General features: G+C 46.7%; 1 protein-coding gene across 2 annotated transcripts in view; it reads left to right on the top strand.

Moving 5' to 3' along the window:
• The window catches only part of ACLY (ATP citrate lyase), a 47,501-nt gene extending 24,470 nt beyond the window's left edge, over positions 1-23,031 (top strand). For both annotated transcript variants that reach the window (XM_084748761.1, XM_084748760.1), the window contains 15 exons: positions 91-232; positions 486-654; positions 1,235-1,339; positions 4,238-4,434; positions 5,878-5,959; positions 6,899-7,009; positions 11,828-11,955; positions 12,779-12,872; positions 14,991-15,145; positions 16,714-16,864; positions 17,044-17,187; positions 20,101-20,214; positions 20,692-20,774; positions 21,204-21,280; positions 22,028-23,031. In XM_084748761.1, the coding sequence (XP_084604887.1) occupies positions 91-232; positions 486-654; positions 1,235-1,339; positions 4,238-4,434; positions 5,878-5,959; positions 6,899-7,009; positions 11,828-11,955; positions 12,779-12,872; positions 14,991-15,145; positions 16,714-16,864; positions 17,044-17,187; positions 20,101-20,214; positions 20,692-20,774; positions 21,204-21,280; positions 22,028-22,122 (1,847 nt within the window). In that variant the 3' untranslated portion in view covers positions 22,123-23,031. The remainder of the gene's footprint in view (positions 1-90; positions 233-485; positions 655-1,234; positions 1,340-4,237; positions 4,435-5,877; positions 5,960-6,898; positions 7,010-11,827; positions 11,956-12,778; positions 12,873-14,990; positions 15,146-16,713; positions 16,865-17,043; positions 17,188-20,100; positions 20,215-20,691; positions 20,775-21,203; positions 21,281-22,027) is intronic.
• Positions 23,032-25,661: the final 2,630 nt, after the last annotated feature.

Raw genomic sequence — 25,661 nt, 5'->3', positions numbered from 1 at the left:
CAGGCAACATGGGGATTAGGGACAAGTAGCCCCTGTGGGTCTTCCTAAGGTGTGCATTCTGGGTGCACTTGCTGTGTCTTTGCCCACTAGGAAAGAGTGCCACCCTCTTCAGCCGCCATACCAAGGCTATCGTGTGGGGCATGCAGACCCGGGCCGTGCAAGGCATGCTGGACTTTGACTACGTGTGCTCCCGAGATGAGCCCTCAGTGGCTGCCATGGTCTACCCCTTCACGTGAGTCATGCCAAGGCAGGGTGCCTGCAAATGGTTACGTGGGATTCTCATCTTTAGATGTGACTTGGGAGCCCCCCTCCCATCTTCACAGTGGAGGTGGGGTCTGGGACAGTTTATGTTCCCGGGGGCCCCTTTTCCTTCAGATGGGAACTTGTTGAGGATACACCTTGCCTTTCTTGGGGAGGTTATTCCGCTCAGTTTCCCCTCCCCAGACCTGGCGGGTTGAGGGTGTCCTTCCTCTGCTTTCTTGCAGTGGGGATCACAAGCAGAAGTTTTACTGGGGACACAAGGAAATCCTGATCCCCGTCTTCAAGAACATGGCTGATGCTATGAAAAAGCATCCAGAGGTAGATGTGCTGATCAACTTCGCCTCTCTGCGGTCTGCTTATGACAGCACCATGGAAACCATGAGCTATGCACAGGTAGAGCATGGGTCTGGGGTATCTGGCTGGGGAAGTTGGGAAGCTTCTGACTGGAATTCACAGTCACGGCCACTAGGGACGGAGGATTTGGCAGTTGGGAGAGCCTGGGGTTTGGGCAAATGTACTTGGAGACTTGTGCTTCTCAGAAATGGTCTGCAGAGCAAGTCCAGGACAGCCAGGGCTACACAGAGAAACCTTGTCTCAAAAAAAAAAAAAAAAGGGCAGTTACTGTGTGTGTGGTGTGTGCATGTGATGCTCAGAGGACAAGTTTCAAGAGTCAGTTCTCTCCTTCAACCACATTCGTCCTTGGCACAAAACTCAGGTCATCAAGCTTGGTGGCAAGGGCATTTGCCCACTGAGCCATCTCACTGGCCCCATGCCTCACCTTTTGAGAGAAACTTCAAGTGCTCAGGGTAGGACCCGAGGCCTGTGGCAGAGGGGAAGATGTATTCTGTCCTCCTTACTTTGTTCTTGAAACCTGGATGGGGACACTGGGCTTAGGAGGAGCGGGCACTTGGACCTATGGCCACATTGTCTATCAAAGATGAAGTTCACAGAGGGGACTTTGTTAATCCTCCAGATCCGGACCATAGCCATCATAGCGGAAGGCATTCCTGAGGCCCTGACACGGAAGCTCATCAAAAGGGCCGACCAGAAGGGAGTGACCATCATTGGGCCAGCCACGGTGAGTGTCACGCAAGTCTTCCTAAGGCTGAGGAAGCATGCATTTGTTTGTTTGCAACAGGGTTCTCGCATTGGTCCAGACCGGTCTGGAACTTATGGTAATCTTGATGCCTCAACCTCCTCCTGAGACATGGGATTAGAAGCATGATCTACTGTGCCTTGCAGGAAGCTTACTTCTATTAATAATAACTTTTCTATTTGATTATTCTGGATTACCTAAATCCATTTTCCTACAAGTATATAATGTACTTTGAACAAAATCCTGTACTTTGAACAATTCCTTCTAAGGTGAAGTTCTGGGTCAGAAGCAGCCTTCAGATATCTTCTGCTCCTTGGCTTATAGTTAAAGGGGTAACCAAGAGCTGTATCATGGTTGCATTCAAGGATAAGAACATTAAAAACAACAAATATCTCCCCATTAATTCCTTCTAACTGTGAAGGCGAGGGCCCTTTAAAAACTAAAAACTGGGGTCTAGGGCTGGAGAGATGGCTCAGAGGTTAAGAGCACTGTCTGCTCTTCCAGAGGTCCTGAGTTCAATTCCCAGCAACCACAGAGTGGCTCATAGCCATCTATAATGAGATCTGGTGTCCTCTTCCAGCATGCAGGGGAATAGGCAGGTAAAAACACTGTCTACATAATAAATAAATTCAAAACAAAACAACCCCGCCCCTGGGGTCTAGCCAGGCAGTAACACACGCCCAGAACTTGGTGGATTGCTTTGAGTTCAAGGTCAGCCTGCTTTACAGAGCAAGTTCCAGGACAGCCAAGCCTGCACAGAGAAACCGTGTCTCAAAAAACCAAAAGAAAGAAAGAAGGAAACAAACAAAGTAGAGTCTGGAGAGATGGCTCAGTGGTTAGCACTCTCGAAAGCAATAGAGAACGGAGTTTACTCAGTTTCATAACAGCAGGCATGGTCCCCTGGTACTTATATGAGTGCTCTATCTGCATGTATACCAGCATGCCTAGTGCAGGTGAGGGCCTGGGTTCTATCCTTAGCATTTCAAGTAAAAGAGAAAAAAAAAAAACTACCTGGGAATGGTATAACACAGTATTATTCAAATCTTGAACCCAGAATAGTCAAAAAGCAAGCTTGGGTTAATGAGCCGGCTTAGCAGGTAAAACTGTTTACTTCAGAAGTTTGACGATCTCAGTATGATCCTGAGAAGCCGTGGTAAAAGGACAGAACCAGAAAGCTGTTGTCTGATCTCCACACACACAGTATGGCACTTGGGTACTGCCCTGCCCCCTGCTGCCAATAATCATAAAATAAATACTTTAAAAAATAAAACGGGAGGGTCAGTGACATGGGTCAGTGGGTATGGTTTGGCCGCCAAACCTAATCACCTGGTATAACAGAGCCAACGCCACAGAGCAGCCCTCTGACCTCCACACTGCATTGTGATGTGTGTGTGTGCAGTTGTGCATACACATAAACACACAATAAATTAAAGAAGTATAATAAAAAGTCAGGAGGATGGAAGGCAGAGGCAGGCGGACCTCTGTGAGTTCGAGGCCAACCTGGTCTACAAATAGAGTCCAGGACAGCCTAGGCTACCCAGAGAAGCCCTGTCTTGAAGGGGGGAAAAAAAAAGTCAGAGGAGCATCCAGGATGAAGACAAAAGAGACCCCTGTATGCTGTCACCACTGGGAATGTAAGCTAGTTTAGCCACTATGGAAATATGTGTAGAGCTTCTTCCTCCTCATACCCCCCCAAAATAGCACTGCCATATGAGCCAGTCATATACTACGTGGGTATTTACTCAACAGACTCTAAGGCAACACACCACAAAGGTACTTGCACGTCAGTGTTTACCCCTTTAACTATAAGCCAAGGAGCAGAAGATATCTGAAGGCTGCTTCTGACCCAGAACTTCACCTTAGAAGGAATTGCTTCGTTTTAACTTAATTGCTGTATGAACACTGGCACTGAGGCTGGAGAGATGGGTGGTTGGTTAAGGGCACTTGTTGCTGTTGTGGAGGACCCAGGCTGTTCCCAGCACCCAGGTGGCGGCTCACAACCTCTGTACCCCAGTTTAGAGAATCTGCCACTATCTTCAGAGGCTGTCCATGCACACAGAGCAAGCAGAAATAACCCACAGATATAAAGTGAAAGTTACTTTTAATAAAAATCTGAAGGTAAAGCTAGATATGGTGGTTGTGACCCCTTTTTTTTGTTTATCTGTTTTTGTTTTTCAAGACAGGGCTTCTCTTGTAGTGTTGGCTATTGTGGACTCGCTTTGTAGACCAGGCTGGCCTGAACTCACAGAGTTCCACCTGCCTCTGCCTCCTGAGTGCTGGGATTAATGATGTGCACCACCACGCCCAGCTGGTTGTGACACTTTTAATCTCAGCACTTGGGAGCCAGAATTAGGCAGATCTCTGTTAGTTCACAGCTAGCCTGGTCTACATAGTGAGTTTCAGGCTAACCAGGGCTGCATAGCATGATCATGTCTTAAAAATAAAAGTAGGAGCTAGAGTTTTTTCTTCCCCTGGTGCTAGAGACCCCCTAAGGGCCTCATGCATGCTGGGTAAGGATGCTGAGTCACCATCCATAAAACTAAGAGTTTTGCAATAAGTAAAGCATTGTTTGTATTGTAAACAAGATGTCATTATGCACCGAGAAGCCCAGCTGTGTGGTGCGTCTGTGCTGGGTGCTGTGATCCATGCTGTTAAGTAGACTGATCTAAACCTGAGCACAGAGCCATGTTTTACACTCAAGCCTTGCGCTGCCTCCTAAGAGAGGGAAGAGGTTCTTCATGGCCAGGTGTAATTCTTTCAGCCACGTTTTCTCCACTCTGGCCAGAGGCACAGGGCAGGTAGAATGGGACTTTGTGGTTCCTCCTGCACTCTGTGGTTCATCAAGAACACTCTTCTTAACTGCTGCTTCTGCCTCTGCAGGTTGGGGGCATCAAGCCTGGATGCTTTAAGATTGGCAATACTGGTGGGATGCTGGACAACATCCTGGCCTCCAAACTGTACCGCCCAGGCAGCGTAGCCTACGTCTCACGTTCTGGAGGCATGTCTAACGAACTCAACAATATCATCTCGAGGACCACAGATGGTGTTTATGAGGGTGTGGCCATCGGCGGGGACAGGTAATAGCCGGGAGTCGTCCACAGTGGAGATGGCTTCCTGGGTATGCATGTTGTGTCACTTACTGCCAAGCACTGGGCCCTAGTGAAGTTATGTCCAACTGTTAAATAAGGACTCTTCTTGTCTCACCTCAGGAGCAGACATTAGAACCGGTAGAGAAATGTGTTCTAAAGGCTGTTTCAGGGTCTGGATGCTGTGTGTGAGTTGGAAGGTACGGGGCAGCAGAGTACAGGGGTTAAGAGAGCCAGCTCCGAACCTGTAGAGGACAGGGTGAATCTCAGTTTCCCAGCAGGGCCTTCTGGACAGGTCGATTCCTTTGACCTCCAGCTCCACTGCATATTAAATGCATGAAATAAATGTCCTGCCTCCTAAGGTCACTGGAGGACCGAGCAAGGTCTGATAAAGTGGCTAACACAGGGCCTAGCACTTAGTAAGTGCTCAGTAGCTCTCTTAGTTAGAGTTTCTATTGCTGCGATGAAACACCATGACCAAAAGGCAAGTTGGGGAAGAAATTCGGCTTATATTTCCAGATAATGGTCCATCACTGGAGGAAGTCAAGCAGGCCTGCAACCTGGATGGAGGCAGGGTCTGATGCAGAGGCTATGGAGGGCCATGGTGACTGGCCTGCTTTCTTTTGTTGTTGGTTTTTTTTTTTGTTTGTTTGTTTTGTTTTTGTTTTTTTGTTTTTTTGTTTTTTCAAGACAGGATTTCTCTGTGTAGTCCTGGCTATCCAGGACTCCCTTACTCGAACTCACGGATCCACCTGCCTCTGCCTCCAGAGTGCTGGGAGTAAAAGCGTGTGTCACCAGTTTTCAGGTTTTTTGGACAGGGTTTCTCTGTGTAGCCTTGGCTGTCGTGGACTCACTTTGCAGACCAGGCTGGCCTCAATTTAGAGTGATCCACCTGCCTCTGCCTCTGAAGTGCTGAGGTTAAAGGTGTGGGCCACCGTCGCCCAGCCTGCTTTCTTATAGATCCCCAGACCCCACCAGTCCAGGGATGGCACCATCTACCATGAGCTGGGCCCTTGCCATTGATCACTAATTGGGAAAATGCCTCACAGCTGCATCTCACGGAGCCTTTTTTTTTTTTTAACTGAAGCTCTAGGACTGCCAGGGCTACGCAGAGAAACCTTATCTTTAAAAGCCATAAACAAACAAAGAAACAAATAAAAGGCAGACTACCAAGCAGGTGCTCTCTGGGACATCTACTCCCCAAGTGAACCTCTCTGGACTTTCTCTGTTCTGTCTCTTCCCCTCCCCCAATGTGCTACACTTGCTACTGGCCCCTCCCACCTCCCTCATTAGCATAGAACTTCTGCATTTGCCCTGGACATCCATATACCCTCGAGTGATCCCAGTGTTTCATGTATGTAGTGGGGTGCTTCTCACGTGTGCTCACACCTCCCAGGCTCTCTCCTGATCCTCCGTCCTCCCTGCTCTCTAAAGGTACCCTGGCTCCACATTCATGGATCATGTGCTGCGTTACCAGGACACTCCAGGAGTCAAGATGATTGTAGTCCTTGGGGAGGTGAGCTGTTGCTATTGTTGTTTTTGGAGGAGGGTCTCCTTTCGATTATATATGTAGTCTATGATATGATATGTTTTTTAAGTTCAAGCCCTCTGGTACTACATAGCTTGAAGTGCCCACCCTGATGATGCGGCCTTTGAGCCTCGGGCTGAGGATAGCTGGAGCAGTGAGGGCATCTTCTTTTTTAAATGCATATGAGTCTTTTGCCTTTGTTTGTCGGTACACTATGTGTGTGCCTCATGCCTGCTGCAGTTAGTGAGGTTACTGGATCCCGGAGAAATGGAGTTACAGGTAATTGTGAGCTGCCATTTGGGTGCTAGGTACTGAACCCAAGTCCTCTGGAAGGGCAGCAAGTGCTCTTAACTGCTGAGCCATCTCTCCAGCCCCCTCAAGGGCATTTTTTTTAAACTCCAGGAGAGAGTTCTTTAAGCTGGTTCCTTACTTGTTCTTCTCAGAGGGTCTGGTCCCAAATTGTCTCATACTCTGTATCATAAGGGGGTACCCAGGAACGTCATTAAGACATATATTATCACCTTGTAATTGTTCTCCCACCCACCCAACACACACACACACACACATACACATACAGGGTTTCTCTGGTAGCCTTGGCTGGCCTGGACGTGTTTTTTAGACCAGGCTGGCCTCGAACTCACAGCGATCGCCTGCCTCTGCCTCCCAAGTGCTGCTGGGATTACAGGTGAGCGCCACTGTACCCAGCTCCCTTTGTAATTCTTTATGTACCTAGGCTGAGTCTTTCAGGTGGAAACTAAACTCATTATCTGTTACATAGCCCAAGTTTGCGTCCCCTTTTTTTGTAGCCAACTTTTATTTCATGGGATTTTTGTTTTTTGCCCTGTGCCATGTGGGCATAGGGCTGGTGTTAGGAAGACTTGGAGCAGATTCCACTAACTTGAGAGGTCATCCCCCTTTCCTTTGCAGATAGGGGGTACAGAGGAATATAAGATCTGCCGGGGCATCAAGGAGGGCCGCCTCACCAAGCCAATCGTCTGCTGGTGCATCGGGACCTGTGCCACCATGTTCTCCTCTGAGGTATGAGTGGGATAGGCCATCATTGAGTAGGAAATGAGGTTGCATCAGAGAGTATCCGGGGTGAACTGTACATCATCCTGTCAAGCCAGTGATTCCTTCAGTAAGCTCAGTACTGCTGGCTTTGTGGCTGCAAAGCTGAACCTGAGTTCCGCTGCCAGGAACTTCTCTCACTTGGACCCTGCAATTCATCAGCAGGCGAAGGCCTAGATAAGGCAGTGAGCTCTGACAGGAGAGAGGCTAAGGAGGAAGAGGTACAGCCTGGGCTTAGCCTGGAAGGTCACATTAGGGACACCCTGTGGAAGACAGTGGAGAAGGAATTGTTCTTGATGGACTAAGATGACGTGCTGGGCTCGTGAGATGACTAAGTGGGTGAAGGTGCCTGCCGTCAGTCCTGACTACCTCAAGTCCCCAGGTTGTTCTCTGACCTCCACGTTCACACAGTGACACTTGTATGCCCGTCCCAAAAGTAAAGATGACGTGCTGTGCAATTGAATGGTGGTGTACTTGTAAATCCGGCTCTTAGCAGGCTGAGACAGAATGATGACCCTGTGAGAGGCCTGAGACGGGAAAGATGAGCCTACGGCTGATAAATGTTTACTGAGCTCCTGTATTGGCAGAACCAGACTTCAGAGTTCAGGTTCCAGCTTAAGATGATCCTCTGGGGGCTGGAGAGATGGCTCAGTGGTTAAGAGCACTGTCTGCTCTTCCAGAGGTTCTGAGTTCAATTCCCAGCAACCACATGGTGGCTCACAGCCATCTATAATGTGGTCTAATGATCTCTTCTGGCAGACGGCATACATACATGCAGGCAGAACACTGTATACAATATTAATAAATAAATAAATCATTAAAGAAAAAAAGAAATAAAGACTATCCTTTGTTGTGAAGCTGGCCAATCACATGATACAGAGAAAATGCAGGATAGAAACTATGTCGGGCAGATGTGGTGCTACATGCCTTCAGTCCCAGCATTCAGAGACAGGTTTCTTTGAGTTCGAGCCCGGCCTGCTCTACATAGTGGGTTCCAGGGCAGGCAGAGCTACATGTGAGACCCTGTCTTAAGGAAACAGAGCAGTTTGTTTTTCAGTTCATTCATCAGCAGTGTGGAGCAGCCTGTGGGTTCCTCGACTCTGTATATATAGAGAAGGCTTGGCTTCCAGACTTCCTACGGCAGTGCTGCTTTAGGGTCAGGTAGTAGAAGCCAGGGCCTCACTCACTGAGCTCCACCCCTGTCCTAGCAGGAAGCTCTTTACCTATAAACTATAATTTTCCTGGCTCCTCAAAGTGGCTGTTGAGTTGCACATCTTTGAAGGAGCCCCATTGCCACATATCCTGTGTACCCGAACACAAACGCTTCACAGGATGTGCACTAGGATAGTCCTGCAGTGTTGTGATAGGGCAAGATGGAGGGATCCTAGTGTGCATGGGAGGATGTGGTCATCATGGACAGCTCTGTACCGGAAAACCAGGCAAGCCTGAGATGATAATGCAGAGGTGCAGTTGCTCTTAGGGTGGGCTCTTATGAAAGCTTCAAATCGTTTTGGGAATATGAAGTGTGTGGATTTTTTTTTTCTCTTAAGTAAGTAAAAGGAGACCCAGTGATCTAGAATTCTGTCCACCCTTGGGAGGTGACTGGCACAGGCTTGAAGGTCAGATCTTTGTGTACTGTGACCTAGCAAGTCAGTCAGTGCAACTGTGCCTCCATTTACAGAGCTGTAAATTTGGGTTTTTGGATGATGTAAATGAAAGTGATTGTAGCTGGTAATGAGGACACACAGTATAACCCCAGCATTTCGTGGGCAGAGACGGGAGGATCACAAGTTCAAGGCTAATATAGTTAGTACACAAACAGGGGAAACTGAGTGTGGGCCCCCAGCACCCACATAAAATCTGGATACGGCGGCACATGCCTGTAATCCTGGTGTGGTGGAGGGCAGCTCCCTGGCCAGCTAGTCTAAATTCATCTCCAGGTCCAGTGGGAGATGCTGCCTCAGAAGATGGAGAGTGAAGAAGGCCCATCTCTGGCCTCCATGTGGACATGCACACCACAAGCCAAAACATGTGATCGGAGAGGTCTGGCAAGCTTGGGACCTCAGGGACTCTCTAACGACCACTTAGTTAAAAAGCTGCTTCTAATTCTCCTTTCTCTTAGCACCTTCTTCCTCTCAGACCTTTCCTCACAAAATAATTCCACTCCTCACTGTTTCTCTGCCCACTCTTCCATTCCCTACTAGAAATAGGCCTTGTAAAGTGGCACTTTTACAAGTGTGGTTCTCAAAACACAGGTCTTCAAAGCAAACACCCAGCCCATCGGAGAGACAGCCACCTTAAGTCAGGGAAATACTACCTGTGTATTCTTTCCCCCCTTTAGAAACTTGAGTTTTAGCCACATATGGTGGTGCACACCTTTAATCCCAGCATTTGGGAGGCAGAGGCAGGTGGATCTCTGAGTTCTAGTCCAGCCTGGTCTCCAAAGCCAGTCCAGGACAGCCAAGGATACACAGAGAAACCCTATCTTTAAAAACAAAAGCAAAAAGAAGAAAAAAGAAAACAAACTTGGATTTTAGAGTTTAAAAATGTGTTTAGTCAGGTATGACGGTGCACACATGTTTCTGAGGCAGGAGAGTTGCTTGAGCCTAGGAGTTTAAGGTCAGCCCAAGCAGATCAATAGAAAGAACCTCCTATGAACTTCTCAGCTCTAGAGTGTCTGTGAACAGAGCCCCCCACCCTCACCCCCCAGCCACCTACACAGGAGTCAGAGGAAGTCCTACAGAAAAGGCTTGTTAACCTGTTCAACAGACCACATCACAGAGCCTCTTTTGTCCATTTAAATCTCCAAGAACACAGACTAGGACCAAATTTGCCTGGGTTTAAATACTACCACATATTACCTGTGTGACTGTGGGCATTCACTTAGTCCTTGAGGAAACACTTGTTGGCATCAGAGTCAAATGAGTTCTTAGAAAGTGCTTGGTTTTGGAAAGCATTGGGGGCACAGATTAGATGCTAGGATGATGCTCACTGAGTCCCATCCTAAGTCAGATTTTGTACAATATATTTCATTAGATTAATTTATTTCCCCAGTTGTTTGACTCCCACCTAGCTCTTTAAAACAATTAATTACTTTGTGTGTGTGTGTGTGTGTGTGTGTGTGTGTGTGTGTGTGTGTGTGTGTGAGACAAGCATGGGTGTCAGAGGTCAGCCTGTAGGAGTCATTTCTTTGTTACCTCTGATGTCAGGCTTGGTGGTAGGCACTTTCACCCACTGAGCCATCTCATTGACCCCTAGTGAGCTGTTTGACATGTTTTCTTTTCCCTAATGGTCCTGTCTCATTGGATATACACTTACTTACCTATTGTTTTAAAAAAAGAAGGAAAGAAAATCCCAGTCTTCTGATTTGACCAATAGAGAATCAGGAGCCAGGTACTAGGGTGAAAACCAGCAGTCACAGAGAGACAGAGAAAGCACCCTAGTCTACAAAGTGATTCCAGGGCAGCCAAGGCTACACAGAGAAACCCTGTTTCGAAGAGAAAAAAGAAAAAGAAAAAAAAGTTTACTAGCTCAAACCTCAAGAAGCCTCTTCTTATCCATACTGTCTTTTAAAGATTTATTTATTTATTTATTACTATTATGTATGCAGTGCTCTGCAGAAGAGGACATCAGATTACATTATAGATGGTTGTGAGCCACCATGTGGTTGCTGAGAATTGAACTCAGGACCTCTAGAAGAGCAGGCAGTGCTCTTAACTACTGAGCCATCTCTCTGGCCCGTTAGCCATGCTGTCTTAAACATCCTATTCTTTAATCCCTGTCAGCTGTTTTCTTTCTTTCTTTTTTTTTTTTTTAAGATTTATTTATTATGTATACAATGTGTCTGCATGTGACACCTTCAGGCCAGAAAAGGGCACCAGATCTCATTATATATGGTTGTGAGCCACCATGTGGTTGCTGGGAATTGAACTCAGGACCTTTGGAGGAGCAGGCAGTGCTCTTAACCTCTGAGCCATCTTTCCAGCCTGTCAGCTGTTTTCTTGTTCTGCCTTTTGACTTAGGGTAAACTTTATTAAATTCTGTGTACAGAAAGCTCTTGGATTAAAGGTGTGTGCTAGGGCTAAAACAGGGTTTTAGCCAGGTATGGTGGCTCACACCTTTAATCCCAGCATTCAGGAGGCAGAGGCAGGCACATTGCTGTGAGTTCGAGGCCAGCCTAGTCTACAAAGCGAGTCCAGGACAGCCAAGGCTAACACAGAGAGCCCCTGTCTTGAAAACCCAAACCAAAAAAAAAAAAAAAAGGAACAGTGTTTTATAGTTCACAGTCTTGGGATTCACAATGGGATCAAATATCCTGTAGCACTTAGCCTAACCCACAGTCAGAAAGAAGACGTAATTGCTAATTGTTGCTATGTGGATGTAAGCCTAGTGATGTAAAAATCTGACTTTTTAAACAGCTTGAGATTTTTGCTTTCATATGAACTCTCCTGAGCTCAAGGCCGTAACTTTACGCTTTACTTGTTGCTGAAATACTCTCGTTTTGATCCCTGGTGCACTAGCCACGGGGATACCATAGGACATGGCTCCTATGAAGAGGGTGACCTTGGAGTGTGTGTCACTTCGACAAAGCTCGCTTCTCCCCAACTCAGGTTCCACATCCGTGATCTTGGATCTTGCCCATCCTGCCTGTTCAGTCAGCACACTAAAGGCTTGAGTGAAGGAACGTGCGTGAAGCATTTGGCACAGGCCAGCCTATGATCCCAGGATCCTTTGCTCTCTCCTGGAGGACTAACAAGCCTAGTAAAGCTGCTGTTCTTTGCTTTCCAGGTCCAGTTTGGCCATGCTGGAGCTTGTGCCAACCAGGCGTCTGAAACTGCAGTAGCCAAGAACCAGGCCTTGAAGGAGGCAGGAGTGTTTGTGCCCCGCAGCTTTGATGAGCTTGGCGAAATCATTCAGTAAGGAGTCGGCAGGCAGGATATGGTCTCCCCATCCCTTCCTCATCCCTCCAAAGCACCGCAGCCCTGCGAATACAGGGGCATCCATATACTCTCAGTTCCTCCTTTGCACTGATGTACCATAGGGAAAACCATCTTTTTCTTGGCGTTTGTTTTATTTTAGTTGTAAAAGCATCAGGCCAAAGCTAGTTGGGCTGGTGTTAAAACTCCTTTGGTACAGCCAAGGCTACACAGAGAAACTCTTGTCTTGAAAAGCCAAAAACAAAACCAAAAACGAACCTAACAAAAAACTTCATTTGGTTTCTGAGGCCACCTGCTATGCTGGTTGGTGATGGCCATAAGTGAGACATGAATTTGGGCCTGTTCTTAGAAAGTGTCATCTTAGCCGGGTGGCGGCGGCGGCACAGGTCTTTAATCCCAGCACTCGGGAGGTAGAGGCAGGCAAGGCTCTGTGAATTTGAAGACAGCCAGGGCTACATAGAGAAAACCTGTCTTTGGAAAAAAAGGTGTCATCCCAAGTATTGCTTCTGACAGAGTTACTGAACAGTTACTTCCTATTTCTACTTCCTGAAGCTGCCTTGGCTGTTCTGTCTCTCTTCCTATGGTCCTCAGATTCAGCTTCCTATGAAGCCTCATCCAGAGAGGGGGAGCTAAAGGGATGGGGCAAGGGCAGTCTGAGCCACCATTGTTTTCATTGAGTTCTTGGGATCCAGCTGGTGGGAGCAGGGCACTGACAACTGAAGAAGCCTGCAGTGTTTGGGATAGGGCTTAGAATAACAACACCCACCCGACCAGTAACATCGCCTCTCTCCCTGGCCTCCAGGTCTGTGTATGAAGATCTTGTGGCCAAAGGAGCCATCGTACCTGCTCAGGAAGTGCCACCTCCAACAGTGCCCATGGACTACTCTTGGGCCAGGGTAAGGGTTGTGGGTAGGGCTAAGGTAGATTTGGGGGGGTGGGGAGAGGGCTTTTTTGTTTGTTTGTTTTTTTGTTTTTTGTTTTTTAATTTTAAGACTTGATCTCTACATCTGCCTCCCAAGTGCTAGGATTAAAGGCATGTGCCACCACACCCCAATAAGCTGGTGAATTTTAAAGCACTTTCACTTCCTGGAAACCAAGCCCCTTCCAGCTTAGAGCAACTGTGCTACGCTTCTCCAAGGGCATCAGGAACCTCTGCTCCCATGCACTGTATGTTAGATCTGTCCTGTTTTATTTCCAGGCCAGATGACAGAATGAGCAGTGCAATCCCACATGGGTTTTACCTGATGTTGGAGTAGTCAGCTTCTAGGTGCTAGCAGTCAGCACTCAGGACGGGTCATCCTCTGCGTACATAGTGTTCCGAGGCCAGCCTGGGATACATGATATCCTGTCTCAAAAATGGTGGGGGGGGGGGGGTACCTAGAGAGATGGCTCAGTGGTTAAGAGCACTGGCTGCTCTTCCAGAGGCCCAACTCTAATGAGATGGGATACCCTCTTCTGTCATTTAGGTATACTTGCAAATAGAGAATTTAAAACATTATTGTTTATTTTTTTATGGGCATTGGTGTTTTGTCTGCGTGTATGTCTGTGTGAAGCGGTCAGATCTTGGAGTCACAGACAGTTGTGAGCTGCCATGTGGGTGTTGGGAATTGAACCTGGGTCCTCTGGAAGAGCAGTCAGTGCTCTTAACCACCGAGCTATCTTTCCAGACTACAAATAGAGCGTTTATATACATAAATAAATTTTAAAAAATTAAATTAAAAAAAAAAAAAGAAAGTGTTCATGGTTCATGGCCCAGGATTTTTGGATCTTGTTTAAAAAGCTACTTTTGTTTTGTTTTATTTTTCGAGACAGGCTTTCTCTGTGTAGCACTGGCTGTCCTGGACCCACTTTGTAGACCAGGCTGGCCTTGAACTCACAGAGATGGCTCTACCTCTGCCTCCCAAGTACTGGGATTAAAGTCATGTACCACCACTGCCTGGCTAGAAAGCTACTCTCAAAAAATGCTTTCCTAAAAAACTGCAAAAACAAACAAACAAACAAACAAACAGAAATGCTTTCCTAGGGGCTGGAGAGATGCCTCAGCGGTTAAGAGCACTGACTGCTTTTCCAGAAGCCCTAGGTTCAATTCCCAGCACCCACATGGCAGCTCACAGCTGTAACTTCAAGATCTGGCACCCATAGACATACACACAGGCAAAAACATCAATGTACACAATATAAAAATAAATAATTTTTTAAAAAAGAAAGAAAAGAATGCTTTCCTAGAACATTACAAAGGAACATATTGAAGAATGTTATTTAGGGCCGGACAGTGGTGGTGCACAACTTTAATCCCAGCACTTGGGAGGCAGAGGCACTTGGATCTCTGAGTTCAAGGCCAACCTGGTCTGCAAAGCGAGTACAGGACACCCAAGACTACACAGAGAAACCCTGTCTTCAGGAGGAAAAAAAGAATTCTATTTACGTGATGTTTATCACAGGAGATTATCAGAGGATAATTATGACAAGGCGCCACATAATAGTTAAAAGGAATTAACTAGATTGTACATATACAGACACTAATAGAGCTCAGAGCCATTAAATACAAAGTACATTATGGGCAAGCTTGCTCAGTAGTCTTGAGGGTCCTGAAACTCATGTGTAGAGGCAGCTGGCCTTGAACTCAGTGATCCCCCAGCCTCTGCCTCCAGAGTGTTGAGATTAAAGATGTACACCACTATGCCTGGCTTCCACTTTCTTTTCTTTCCTCTCTTCTTTTGTTTGGTCTAGTTTGGTTTGGTTTCTCTGTGTCTATAGACCTGGCTGACCTTGAACTCATATACCTGCTGCCTTTGCCTCCTGAGTGCTGGAATTAAAGGTGAGACCCACTAGGCCTTACTAACCTTTACTCTTAAAAAACAGTTTGTCTAGGTATTTATTGCTGGTTGGCCCTGTGAGTGGCCAAGACATTCCTGGGACATTTTTGTTCTGAGAGCACAAGCAGCTGTCTTGGAAACATCTGTGCTCAGACCGTCACCATAACCCCATGCCTCTTTGTCCCTCTTTCTGCTCAGGAGCTGGGTTTGATCCGCAAACCTGCCTCTTTCATGACCAGCATCTGTGACGAGCGAGGACAGGAACTCATTTATGCCGGCATGCCCATCACCGAAGTCTTCAAGGAAGAGATGGGCATTGGTGGCGTCCTCGGCCTCCTCTGGTTCCAGAGAAGGTGAGGCTTGACCGGCAGGGGTGACAGGGTACTGGGCTCAGAGGAGTTGAGGTGAGCAGGCTGAGGCGTGTCATCGAGGTAAGCCGACTGAAGTGTGTCATTGGTCCTGTGGTCAGAGGCGAACAAAAAGGACAGAGGTCACTGTAAACCAAGAGAATGAAAGCCAGTGGCCTCACGCTCAGCAGAGGATCTGGACAGATGTGAACTTAGCCAGTGGTGCTGGCAAAGCTGCACAGCCGCCCCAGATGTGCTTATTTCCTGTTGGCAATTCTTCCCTCTCATCAGCCTGAATTGTAGATGTTTGTGTTTCCCTCACTCGTGAGCTCGGTCTTTCCTTGAGGCTGACAGCTGGGCAAGGCAGCAAATGTGTGACTACACAGCCTGGACAGATTTCCACGTGAAAGCCTTGGGTTCTGTCATGCCTTTGCCTGTATAGATGCTGTGGTCATGATCTAGGCCTTTCCTGGACAAACTTGGGGTAGAGGACTGTGTATTTGTGCCTCCCCAGTCTCCAGACTTCGCCCTTAAACATTAATGGGGAGATTGAATACTGCAGGATGTGTGGGCAGGGCCCACGTCCCCTGTCTGCTATCAGGTATATACCATATCAGACACAGCCACAGGCACAGACCAGCTCCTGTTACAGAAACTCATGCTGACCACCAAGGCATCTTACACTTTTTTAGCTGGTCACCCTCTTTTCCCACTTTTTTTTTTCTTTTTCTTTTTTCTTTTTTCTTTTTTTTTTTTTTTCTTTTTGAGGCCAGGTCTCACTCAGATCCATTTGCCTCTACCTCCCATGTGCTTAGATTAAAGATGTGTGCCACCACTGCCCAGCTGAGCAAAGTTTATGGATTTTTTTGTTGGTGGTGGTGGTGGTGGATTTTGGGAATTTTGCTTGTTTTTTCAAGACACAGTTTCTCGGGCTGGAGAGATGGCTCAGAGGTTAAGAGCACTGACTGCTGTTCCAAAGGTCATGAGTTCAATTCCCAGCAACCACATGGTGGCTCGGGTACAGTGTATGTATTATGTTTTCAGAAGTAAGGCTGTAATTGCTGTAATTAAGTCACATGGTATGAAGTGAGCAAGCACTGCAGATTCATTACAATTTGGTTTTGAGTTACGTTTGGGTCATTGCACATTCAGAAAGCTGCTTTTGGTTTGTTTTTTTGTTGTTGTTGTGGTTGTTTTTTGTTTGTTTGTTTGTTTGTTTTGTTTTGGAGACAGGTTCTCTCTGTGTTGGCCTTGGCTGTTCTGGACTCCCTTTGTAGACCAGGCTGGCCTCGAGCTCACTGTGATCTGATCCACCTGTCTCTGCCTCTGGAGTGCTGGGATTAAAGGTGTGCGCCACCACCGCCTGGCTCAGAAAGCTTTTATGGGCTGGAAAGATGGCTCAGTCACTAGTACCATGCATGCAGGGTTTAATAAACTTCAGTGATGAGTAAGAATCAAGAAGGGTTTGATTTAGAATTGGCAGTAGTCTCAGGCTGTGGAAAAAAAAAAAGGATGCCCTTGTCATCACAGCTCCTAGACTTTGTTCCAACTCTTGTGCTTGTGTACCCTCCTAGGTTGCCCAAGTATTCCTGCCAGTTCATTGAGATGTGTCTGATGGTGACAGCTGACCATGGGCCTGCTGTCTCTGGGGCCCACAACACCATCATCTGTGCTCGGGCTGGGAAGGACCTGGTCTCCAGCCTCACCTCAGGGCTGCTCACCATTGTAAGTCTGGCCTTTCTGGGAGGCAGCAGTGTTGGCATCACGCTGCCCGAATGCAGCCAGCTCCTAGGAGCCCTGGCTGTAAAGTCCCAGGCCAAGTGTTGCTCAGAGCACGCCTGCTTGGTTTGCACGGCTAGGAAAACCGTCACACTCAGGACAATGCGGGTTTGTTTCTCCTACAGGGAGATCGGTTTGGGGGTGCCTTGGATGCAGCAGCGAAGATGTTCAGTAAAGCATTCGACAGTGGCATTATTCCCATGGAGTTTGTGAACAAGATGAAGAAAGAAGGAAAACTGATCATGGGCATTGGTCACCGAGTGAAATCGGTAAATTGTTGCTCCCGCTAAGCCGGTTCTATGGGATGGGTTGTGACAAGAGACTGTCAGCTGAGTTAGGAACATTTGGGTTTCACAGTTAAGAGCTTTGTTGCTCTTAAAGAGGACCTGGGTTTAGTTCCCGGTACCCACATGGCAGAGCTGTACTTGCAAGGCACCCAGCCCCTCCTGGATTCTGGATGCCTTCAAACAAGTGGTTTTTACCCCGACCTGCAGGCAAAACAAGCCTTCACAGAAGAAAGAGCCACTCAAGCTCTTGACGCACATGTGCAGAGCTTGGGCTCTGTAGACAGATGCCGCATGCAAGGAGCAAGGTGACGCCCAGACATTCTACAGATTGATGGCCCGAAGGCTTCTTCGTTCATTTCACCTTCAGTTTTCCAAATGAATTTGTAGCAGAAAGAGGAAGAAAGCCAGGTGTGGTGGCGCACGCCTGTAATCCCAGCACTCGGGAGGCAGAGGCAGGTGGGCCTCTGAGTTCGAGGCCAGCCTGGTCTACAAAGTGAGCCCAGAACAGCCATGGCTACACAGAGAAACCCTGTCTCAAAAAAACAAAACAAAACAAAACAAACAAACAAATCAGGAAGAGTTGATTTCCTTCTACCAGACAGTCCTTCTAGTTAGACTGATCTCAGTGACCATTAGCAGCCATACCGTGTCTGCCATGAGTTGACCATGGCTGTTCTTTCAGGGGAGGGGAGCATGGCAGGTGAGGCAGTCAGAGGATAACCTGTTGGAGCCAGTTCTTTCCTTTTACAATGTGACTAGAACTCAGGTTGTCAGGTTTGGGGGCAAGTGCCACCCACTGATCTGTCTCTGGTCTTTTTTCACATTGCATTGGCTAAAGCAAGTCAGCCAGTTAAACTTGACATCTTGATACAAGAAAGTAGTAAGTCCAATTGGGGCGGAGCTGTATAGGCTGATGGTCATGTGAACGTCCTGATTGCATGTCCTTTAAGGTCACTGGTGTTAGGATTTGGGGTGTTTCCTTTTTCTTTTTCTTTTTTTTTTCCTGGTTTTTTGAGACAGAGTTTCTCTGTGTAGACTTGGCTGTCCTGGACTCACTTTGTAGACCGGGGTTGGCCTTGAACTCACAGCTATCCACCTGCCTCTGCCTCCCGAGTGCTGGGATTAAAGGCGTGCGCCACCACACCTGGCTTGATTTGGGGTGAGATTTCTGAGTCATCTCACTCACCCACTGTCAGCCTCTATCTTAGTTAGGGTTAGGGTTTCTCCTCCTCTTTTTTTTTTTTTTAATTCACTGTTTCTCTGTGATTGTTTTTTAGTTTGGTTGGTTTTGGGTTTTTTGGTTGTGGGTTTGTTTTGTTTTTGAGACAGGGTTTCTCTATGTAGTCTTGGCTGTCTTCAAACTAGCACTGTAGACAAGGGCTGGGATTACAGGTGTGTGCCACCACCAGCGCTCGGCTCTTTTCTTCTGTTTGCTTATTTTTTGAGACAGGGTGTCTCGGCCCCTTGATTGTCCTGGAGCTCCCTATGTAGATTAGTCTGGCCTCAAACTCATGGCGATCCTCCTGTCTCTGCTTCCCAAATCTTGGAATTAAAAGTATGCCCACTATACCCAGTTTAGTTACGGTTTCAATTGCTGTGATAAAAATAGCCTGATCAGAAGCAACTGTGTGTGTGTGTGTGGGGGGGGGGGGGTTGTTATTTCATCTCACAACTCTTGACTGATTTACTCCTTCTTGGCTTGATCAGCCTGCTTTCTTATACAATGCAAGACCACCAGGTGGCACCACATTACCAAGTGAGCTGGGCCTTCCACATTGATCATTAGTCAAAAACAAAAAAACAAACCAAGGGAGCTGGAGAGATAGTCAGCAGTTAAGAGCACTGTCTGCTCTTCTAGAGGTCCTGAGTTCAATTCCCAGCAACCATATGGTGGCTTACAACCATCTATCATGAGATCTGGTGTGCAGGTGTGCATGCAAGCAGAACACTGTATATGTAATAAATAAATCTTTAAAAAACAAAACAAAACAAAAAATGCTCCCACAGAATTGCTTGCAGGCCATTCTGATTTTTGTTTGAGATTTCTCTTCCCAAATAACTTTAGCTTATTGACAAAAAAGCAACCAGGAGGCCACTCTCGCTCTCTCTGTCTCTGTCTCTCTCTCTCTCTGCAAGGCAGGGTTTTTCTGTGTATCCCTGGCTGTCCTGGACTCCCTTTGTAGACCAGACTGGCCTCGAACTCACAGAAATCCGCCTTCCCTGCTGGGATTATAGGTGTGCACCACCGTGCCTAGCCCAGGATGGTTAACTTCATTTGCCACAGTTCTGGTTTTTTCTTAAAATTTTGGGGATGCATTGCTACCATGTTCCCAGCCTGGCAGAACTTTTTTTCTGGTTTCTCTAGACAGTGTTAGCCTTGACTGTCCTGGACTCACTTTGTAGACCAGGCTGGCCTTGAACTCACAGAAATCTGCCTGCTTCTGCCTCCTAAGTGCTGGGATTAACAGTGTTCACCACCACACCCAGCTTGGCAGAACTTTTTTTATAGTTTGACTGGATGACAGAGCTGGTCAGCAGCCTGACGTGTGGCCAGAACCCAAAACCGGGTAGAAAATGGCTGAGTCCAGCCCATTTCCAACACCACAGATATCAGCTAACTTCCTAAACATCTGGGGGGCTCAATTCCTTTCTTGTAACAAAAGAGATTACTACCGAATCTGTCTTGAGGCCTAAGTGAGACATGAGGGGACTTGAAAACCCTAACCCCTCTCAGCATTGTCATTAGGGGTGCAACAAGGAACCGCCCCTGTGCTGGCTCCAGGATAAGACCTGTGCAGCTCTGTCCACTTGTAACGCAAGCAGAAGCATCTCCGTTGCCTGCCGCCTCTGAGTGGGCGTTTTTGTAACTGGGTTTTTTGTTTTTTGTTTGTTTAGATAAACAACCCAGACATGCGAGTACAGATCCTCAAAGACTTCGTCAAGCAGCACTTCCCTGCCACCCCGCTGCTTGATTATGCACTGGAAGTGGAGAAGATCACCACCTCAAAGGTAAGGAAGGGAGAGCTCCCGTGGCACTCCGGGGAGACTGTCGGCTTGCTTTGCTTTGCTTTTGAGACACAGCGTGTGTGGCACGGGCTGGCTTTGAAGTCACTATATAATAAAGGATACAGTCCATCTTCCTTCCACACCCAGTTCAGAGTCACCATGTTAGCAGCTTCCTATTGCTGTGACAAACGCCTGGCAGAGCACTGTGACAGGAGAGGTGTTGGCTTCTAGAGGTTCCAGGCGGAAGTGGCATGCAAGGCCATCTCAGCTAGTCTTTCCGTCCTCTCCACTTGGGCTCCTCGCTTGTAAGGTGGGGCTTCCCACAGTCACGGCATGTCCGGTCTTACTGAACCCTCTGGAATTCTCTCAGATACACTCAGACATGAGTTATTTACCAAAATTAATCGCTATGACCAACAGAGGCGATATCAGAGGGAAAAAAATGAGAAATGATAAAACTGAATTTTTTTGCCTTCCCAGAAGCCGAATCTCATCCTGAATGTGGACGGTTTCATTGGCGTTGCGTTTGTGGACATGCTTCGGAACTGCGGCTCCTTCACCCGGTGAGCGTCACAACCTCTGCTTTAGCACTCACTGCTTTTTGTTAGTTTCCTCCCAGCTGTGAGGTGACTTCAAGAGTGTGGTGAGGGGCCGGGCGTGGTGGCGCATGCCTTTAATCCCAGCACTCGGGAGGCAGAGGCAGGCGGATCGCTGTGAGTTCGAGGCCAGCCTGGTCTACAAAGTGAGTCCAGGATGGCCAAGGCTACATAGAGAAACCCTGTCTCGAAAAACCAAAAAAAAAAAAAAAAAAGAGTGTGGTGAGGCATAAGGAAAAGACTAAAAGTTGCCTCTAGCCCTGCCGCCCACAGCACCTCGCTTTTCTACTTTGGAACTCTAGAATTGCTCTCTGGACAGGCGTAGTGCTGTCTCTTAGGAAGATGAAGATGGTCCCATGGGCCGTTTTAAAGGTACAAGTTGTTTGTGTGTTTCAGGGAGGAGGCTGATGAATACGTTGACATTGGAGCCCTCAATGGCATCTTTGTGCTAGGAAGGAGCATGGGCTTCATTGGTGAGTCGCCTGTTGTAAGGGTTTTGCTATACCACGCCCCTGTGTGTAAACGTCTATCACAGATGTCACATTCAACACCTTTATTCATTTATTTTAAATTATTATTGGGAAAGAGGGCATACCATGGTGGTATGGTAAACGTAGAGGTACATCATCATCCTTAATCCTTATTTAACTTTTCTTGTTATCTTTATCTATGTTCCTTTTATTACTGGGAAGAGTTTCCCTTACTAGTTAAGAAAAGTAGATTCAGCTGGGTGGTCGGTGGTGGTCCACACCTTTAATCCCAGCACTCGGGAGGCAGAGGCAGGCGGATCTCTGTGAGTTCAAGGCCAGCCTGGTCTACAAAGTGAGTCCAGGACAGCCAAGGCTACACAGAGAAACCCTGTCTTAAAAAAACAAAACAAAAGTAAAGTCAATGTAGCAGTTCCCTTTTTTTTTGCCAAGTCTGAGCTGTCCGTCTATGGAATAAATCTGGAACGCCTGCCCTGTGTGGGTGTGTGTTTTGTGTGTAGGCGTGCATGTTTTGTCCTATGGGTTTGTTATATACCCGTACCATGCCCTCTAGCCAAGCCCTGTGCTGACGGTTAAGTCCTGGGAGGGTCTCATGCCTGCTAGGCAAGCATCCTACCGCAGAGCTACATTCCCAGCCCAGGGTGTCCATCCCGTGTGTCGAGACGCTCCCCGCTCCCGTTCTCTGCTCTTCCTGCTGTGAAACTAACGACAGAAACATTGACTTCATTTTAGGGCACTATCTTGATCAGAAGAGGCTGAAGCAAGGGCTGTATCGTCACCCATGGGATGATATTTCCTATGTTCTTCCGGAGCACATGAGCATGTAACTGAGCCAGGAACCCCTCCTGTAGTAAAAGGAACACCAAGACTCCCTCCTGGGTAATAGGACAGACAGCTGGAAGCAGAGTCCATCATAGGTGGGGCCTGCAACGGAAGTAGCCATCGAAGTACAGGATGGAAGACCAACACACACAGGCTGGCAACCATTCAGTCCACAAAAAAAAGCTCAGTATTTTTTTTTTTAACTATATATAAGCATAGAAATTTAAAACCAAGCCAACTCTTGTGACATTTGCTCGGCTACCTGCTGTATCTATTTGGAAGAATCTAAGCAGTCAGAATAGTGTTCTTCTAGGGCCTTATGATGTTGCTTTTTTTTTTTTTTTTTTTTTTTTTAGTTAAAAATTGATTTTTCCTCTGGAGGAGGGAATGTAACTTTTAAGACTTCAAGATGCTATCTGTCTATACGACCCACTGACATCTGGTATCCCACATTCCTGTTCGTCTTCACACAATGAAGAACACTGTATTCATCTGACCTTTTTTTTTTTTTTAGGACTTTTTTTTTTTCTATGTTGCGTGTTGAGGGTTTATTTAGCATCCCACTGAAATGTTCTGTGTTACAGATCAATGTCTACTTATGTCAGGGGAGGAGGGATGGGGACCATTGCATCCTTTTAGCCATTGTCACACATATGTGAAGTAGTAACTTAAATGTAAAGTTGTAACATATGAGTGTTTAAAATGAAAACGCAAAGCAAAAAGCTGTGAAATGTCTTGTGTCTTAATGTTCTCTGTGTTTATGCAGCTGATTTGTCTGTTACTGAAATGTGGGTCCAAAGACTCATAGAGCTGTTTTGCGTCTGTAACCCACAAAGATTCTAGGCAGCTGCCACCTCAGTCCCTTCTCTGTATATTCTCATGTTTGGTTTAAATAAACTATATAGTAACAGTGACATAGTACTGCTCAGTGTCATCTGCTTTTGAGACAAAGTCCTGGATCTCTGTAGACTAGGCTGTCTTCTGTTGGTATTAAAAACATGCACTACTATGCCCAGTTCTTCGTTTGAGCATTTTAAAACCCACCTTCGCCGCTTGAAAAGAAAAATAATAATGAAAACACCAATATATAACACACACACCCTCACCAAAGGTGATAAACCCTTAACGTTTGGGTTTGTTGGCATCTTTAATTCCAGCACTTGGGAAGCAGAGGCAGACAGATAAGAGTTCAAGGCCATCCTGGTCTATGTGACACATTCTAGGTTTTAGGACAGCCAGGGCTGCATAGTGAAAGCTGATCTAGAGAGATGGTTTGGTGCTTATGAGCACTTGCTGCTCACCCTGAGGTCCTGAGCTCAGTTCCAGGTTGCCCACAACCATCTGTAACTGTTACAGGATATTTGATCCCATTGTGACCCCTGAGATTATGAACTGTAAATCCCTGTTTCTTATGGTTGAGCCTTAACACACACCGTTAGTCCAAGAACTTCCTGTACATTGTAAACAGTTGATTGAGGTGTGGTTCAGCCAGCCTCAGCATACCCCTTTAATCCAAGAGCTTTCTGGACACAGGATTGAATAAAGTTAACCCTAGGTCGAGAGGCAGAGCAGGAAACCAGCTGACAGGGATTAAAGAGAAGGAGGGACTTTTGAGTTGAAGGGTGTTTAAGAAAGTGTAGAAGTAGAAGGGTGCTTTCAGCTCTTTAGCTCTTCGTCTGATTTGGGGGTTTCTTGATCTTTGAGCTAGCAAGCCTTTGGCCTTGGGTTTTGGCCTTTCCCTCCTATGCTGTCAGCGGAACTGGTGAGCCTTTTCTGTCCAGATGTGAGCTGACTAGGAAGGTCGGCTAGATGCTTTCCCAGCTCCTGAGTCTTCTCTATTGGTAATAGAACGTTTGGGATTTTCATTTACAACAACATGTAACTCCAATTCCAGGGCATCCTACATCTGTGGCCTTCCGAAGACACCTTCACTCGTGTACTTACCCACGTGTAGAGACACCTACACATAGTTAAAAGTTATTCTCCTGACCCCTCCACCTCCAGACAGAGTTTTCCCCATGTAATATAGCCCTCCTGTCTGTTCCTAGACTCACTTTGTAGACCAGGCTGGCCTTGAACTCACAGCAAAGTACTGGGATTAAAGTCATGCACCACCACTGCCTGGCTGTAAAAATAATTCTTTAAAAAGAAAAGGGAGGGCTGGAGAGATGGCTCAGAGGTTAAGAGCACTGTCTGTTCTTCCAAAGGTCCTGAGTTCAATTCCCAGCAACCGCATGGTGGCCCACAGCCATCTATAATGAGATCTGGTCCCTTCTTCTGGTGTGCAGGCATACATTTGGGCAGAATACTGTATACAAAATAAATAAGTTTTTTTTTTTAAGGGAAAGGTGGGAGAGATGGTGATACACCAAAGTAACTTCATTTTATCTAACATTTTCATTTCTGTATTTGGGTGACCTACTCTTGAACTCCGGATTCAGAAAAACCCACAAAGATACACTTGGCACAAAGATAGAGAATTGCCAACTAGGCAGAAAATAAGAAAGTACTGAAAGACCAGACACTTCCCCTGGATTTCTCAAGAGTTACTCCTTAAAAGTTAAATATTCGTGGGTTGGTACTGGGCTTGTACCAGATGATTATCAGTTAATTCAAGTATAATCAATAGGATGCTTGCCAAACTAGAAACCCACTTAACCTGCTTTCTCGCTCACTTCAATCTATAAAAAATTCTCTCCTGCTGGGCTGTAGTGGCACACACCTTTATTCCTAGCACTTGGGAGGCAGAGGCAGGTGGATCTCTTAAGTTTCAGGCCAGCCTGATCTACAGAGCGAGTTCCAGGACAGCCAGAGCTGTTACACAGAGAAACCCTGTCTCGAAAAACCTAAACAAAAAATAAACAAAAAACAAAAAAAAAGTTCTTTCCCACTTGAACTTGGGACTCACACCTGATCCGCTGTGTTGGTGATGGTGTGGGTCCAGCTTAAGCTGACCAATCAATAAAGGAGACCCTTGTGTGTTTGTATCCGAATCGGCTCCTAGTGTTGATTGGGGTTTCATTTAAGCCCGGCACAACAGTGGCTCAGCAGTTAAGAGCACTGTCTGCTCTTCCAGAGGTCCTGAGTTCAATTCCCAGCAACCACATGGTGGCTCACACCCATCTATGATGTGATCTGATGCCCTCTTCAGGCATGCAAGTGTACATGCAGAGAGAGCACTTATATACATAAAATAAATCTTTGTTGGTTTTTTTTTGGGGGGGAGGGTTGGTTTTTTGAGACAGGGTTTCTCTGTGTAACCTTGGCTGTCCTGGACTCGCTTTGTAGACCAGGCTGGCCTCGAACTCACAGCGATCTGCCTGTCTCTGCCTCCCGAGTGCTGGGATTAAAGGCGTGCGCCACCACGCCCGGCTCCATAAAATAAATCTTAAGAAAAAGAAAAAGAAAGAAAGAAAAGGAAAAGCTATTAAAACACTAGTTTATGAAAAGTCTACCTCTAAATTGCACTTCCCCCTTTGTCAATGAATGGTAGAAATAGCTCTAGCCATTACTCAAGCCAAAAGCTGGGGAGTGTCCTTTCTTT

The sequence above is a fragment of the Acomys minous genome (genome assembly GCF_964271855.1).
Source record: "Acomys minous genome assembly, chromosome: 12".
Taxonomy (NCBI): Eukaryota; Metazoa; Chordata; class Mammalia; order Rodentia; family Muridae; genus Acomys; species Acomys minous.
This window is presented reverse-complemented; position numbering and strand designations above follow the sequence as displayed.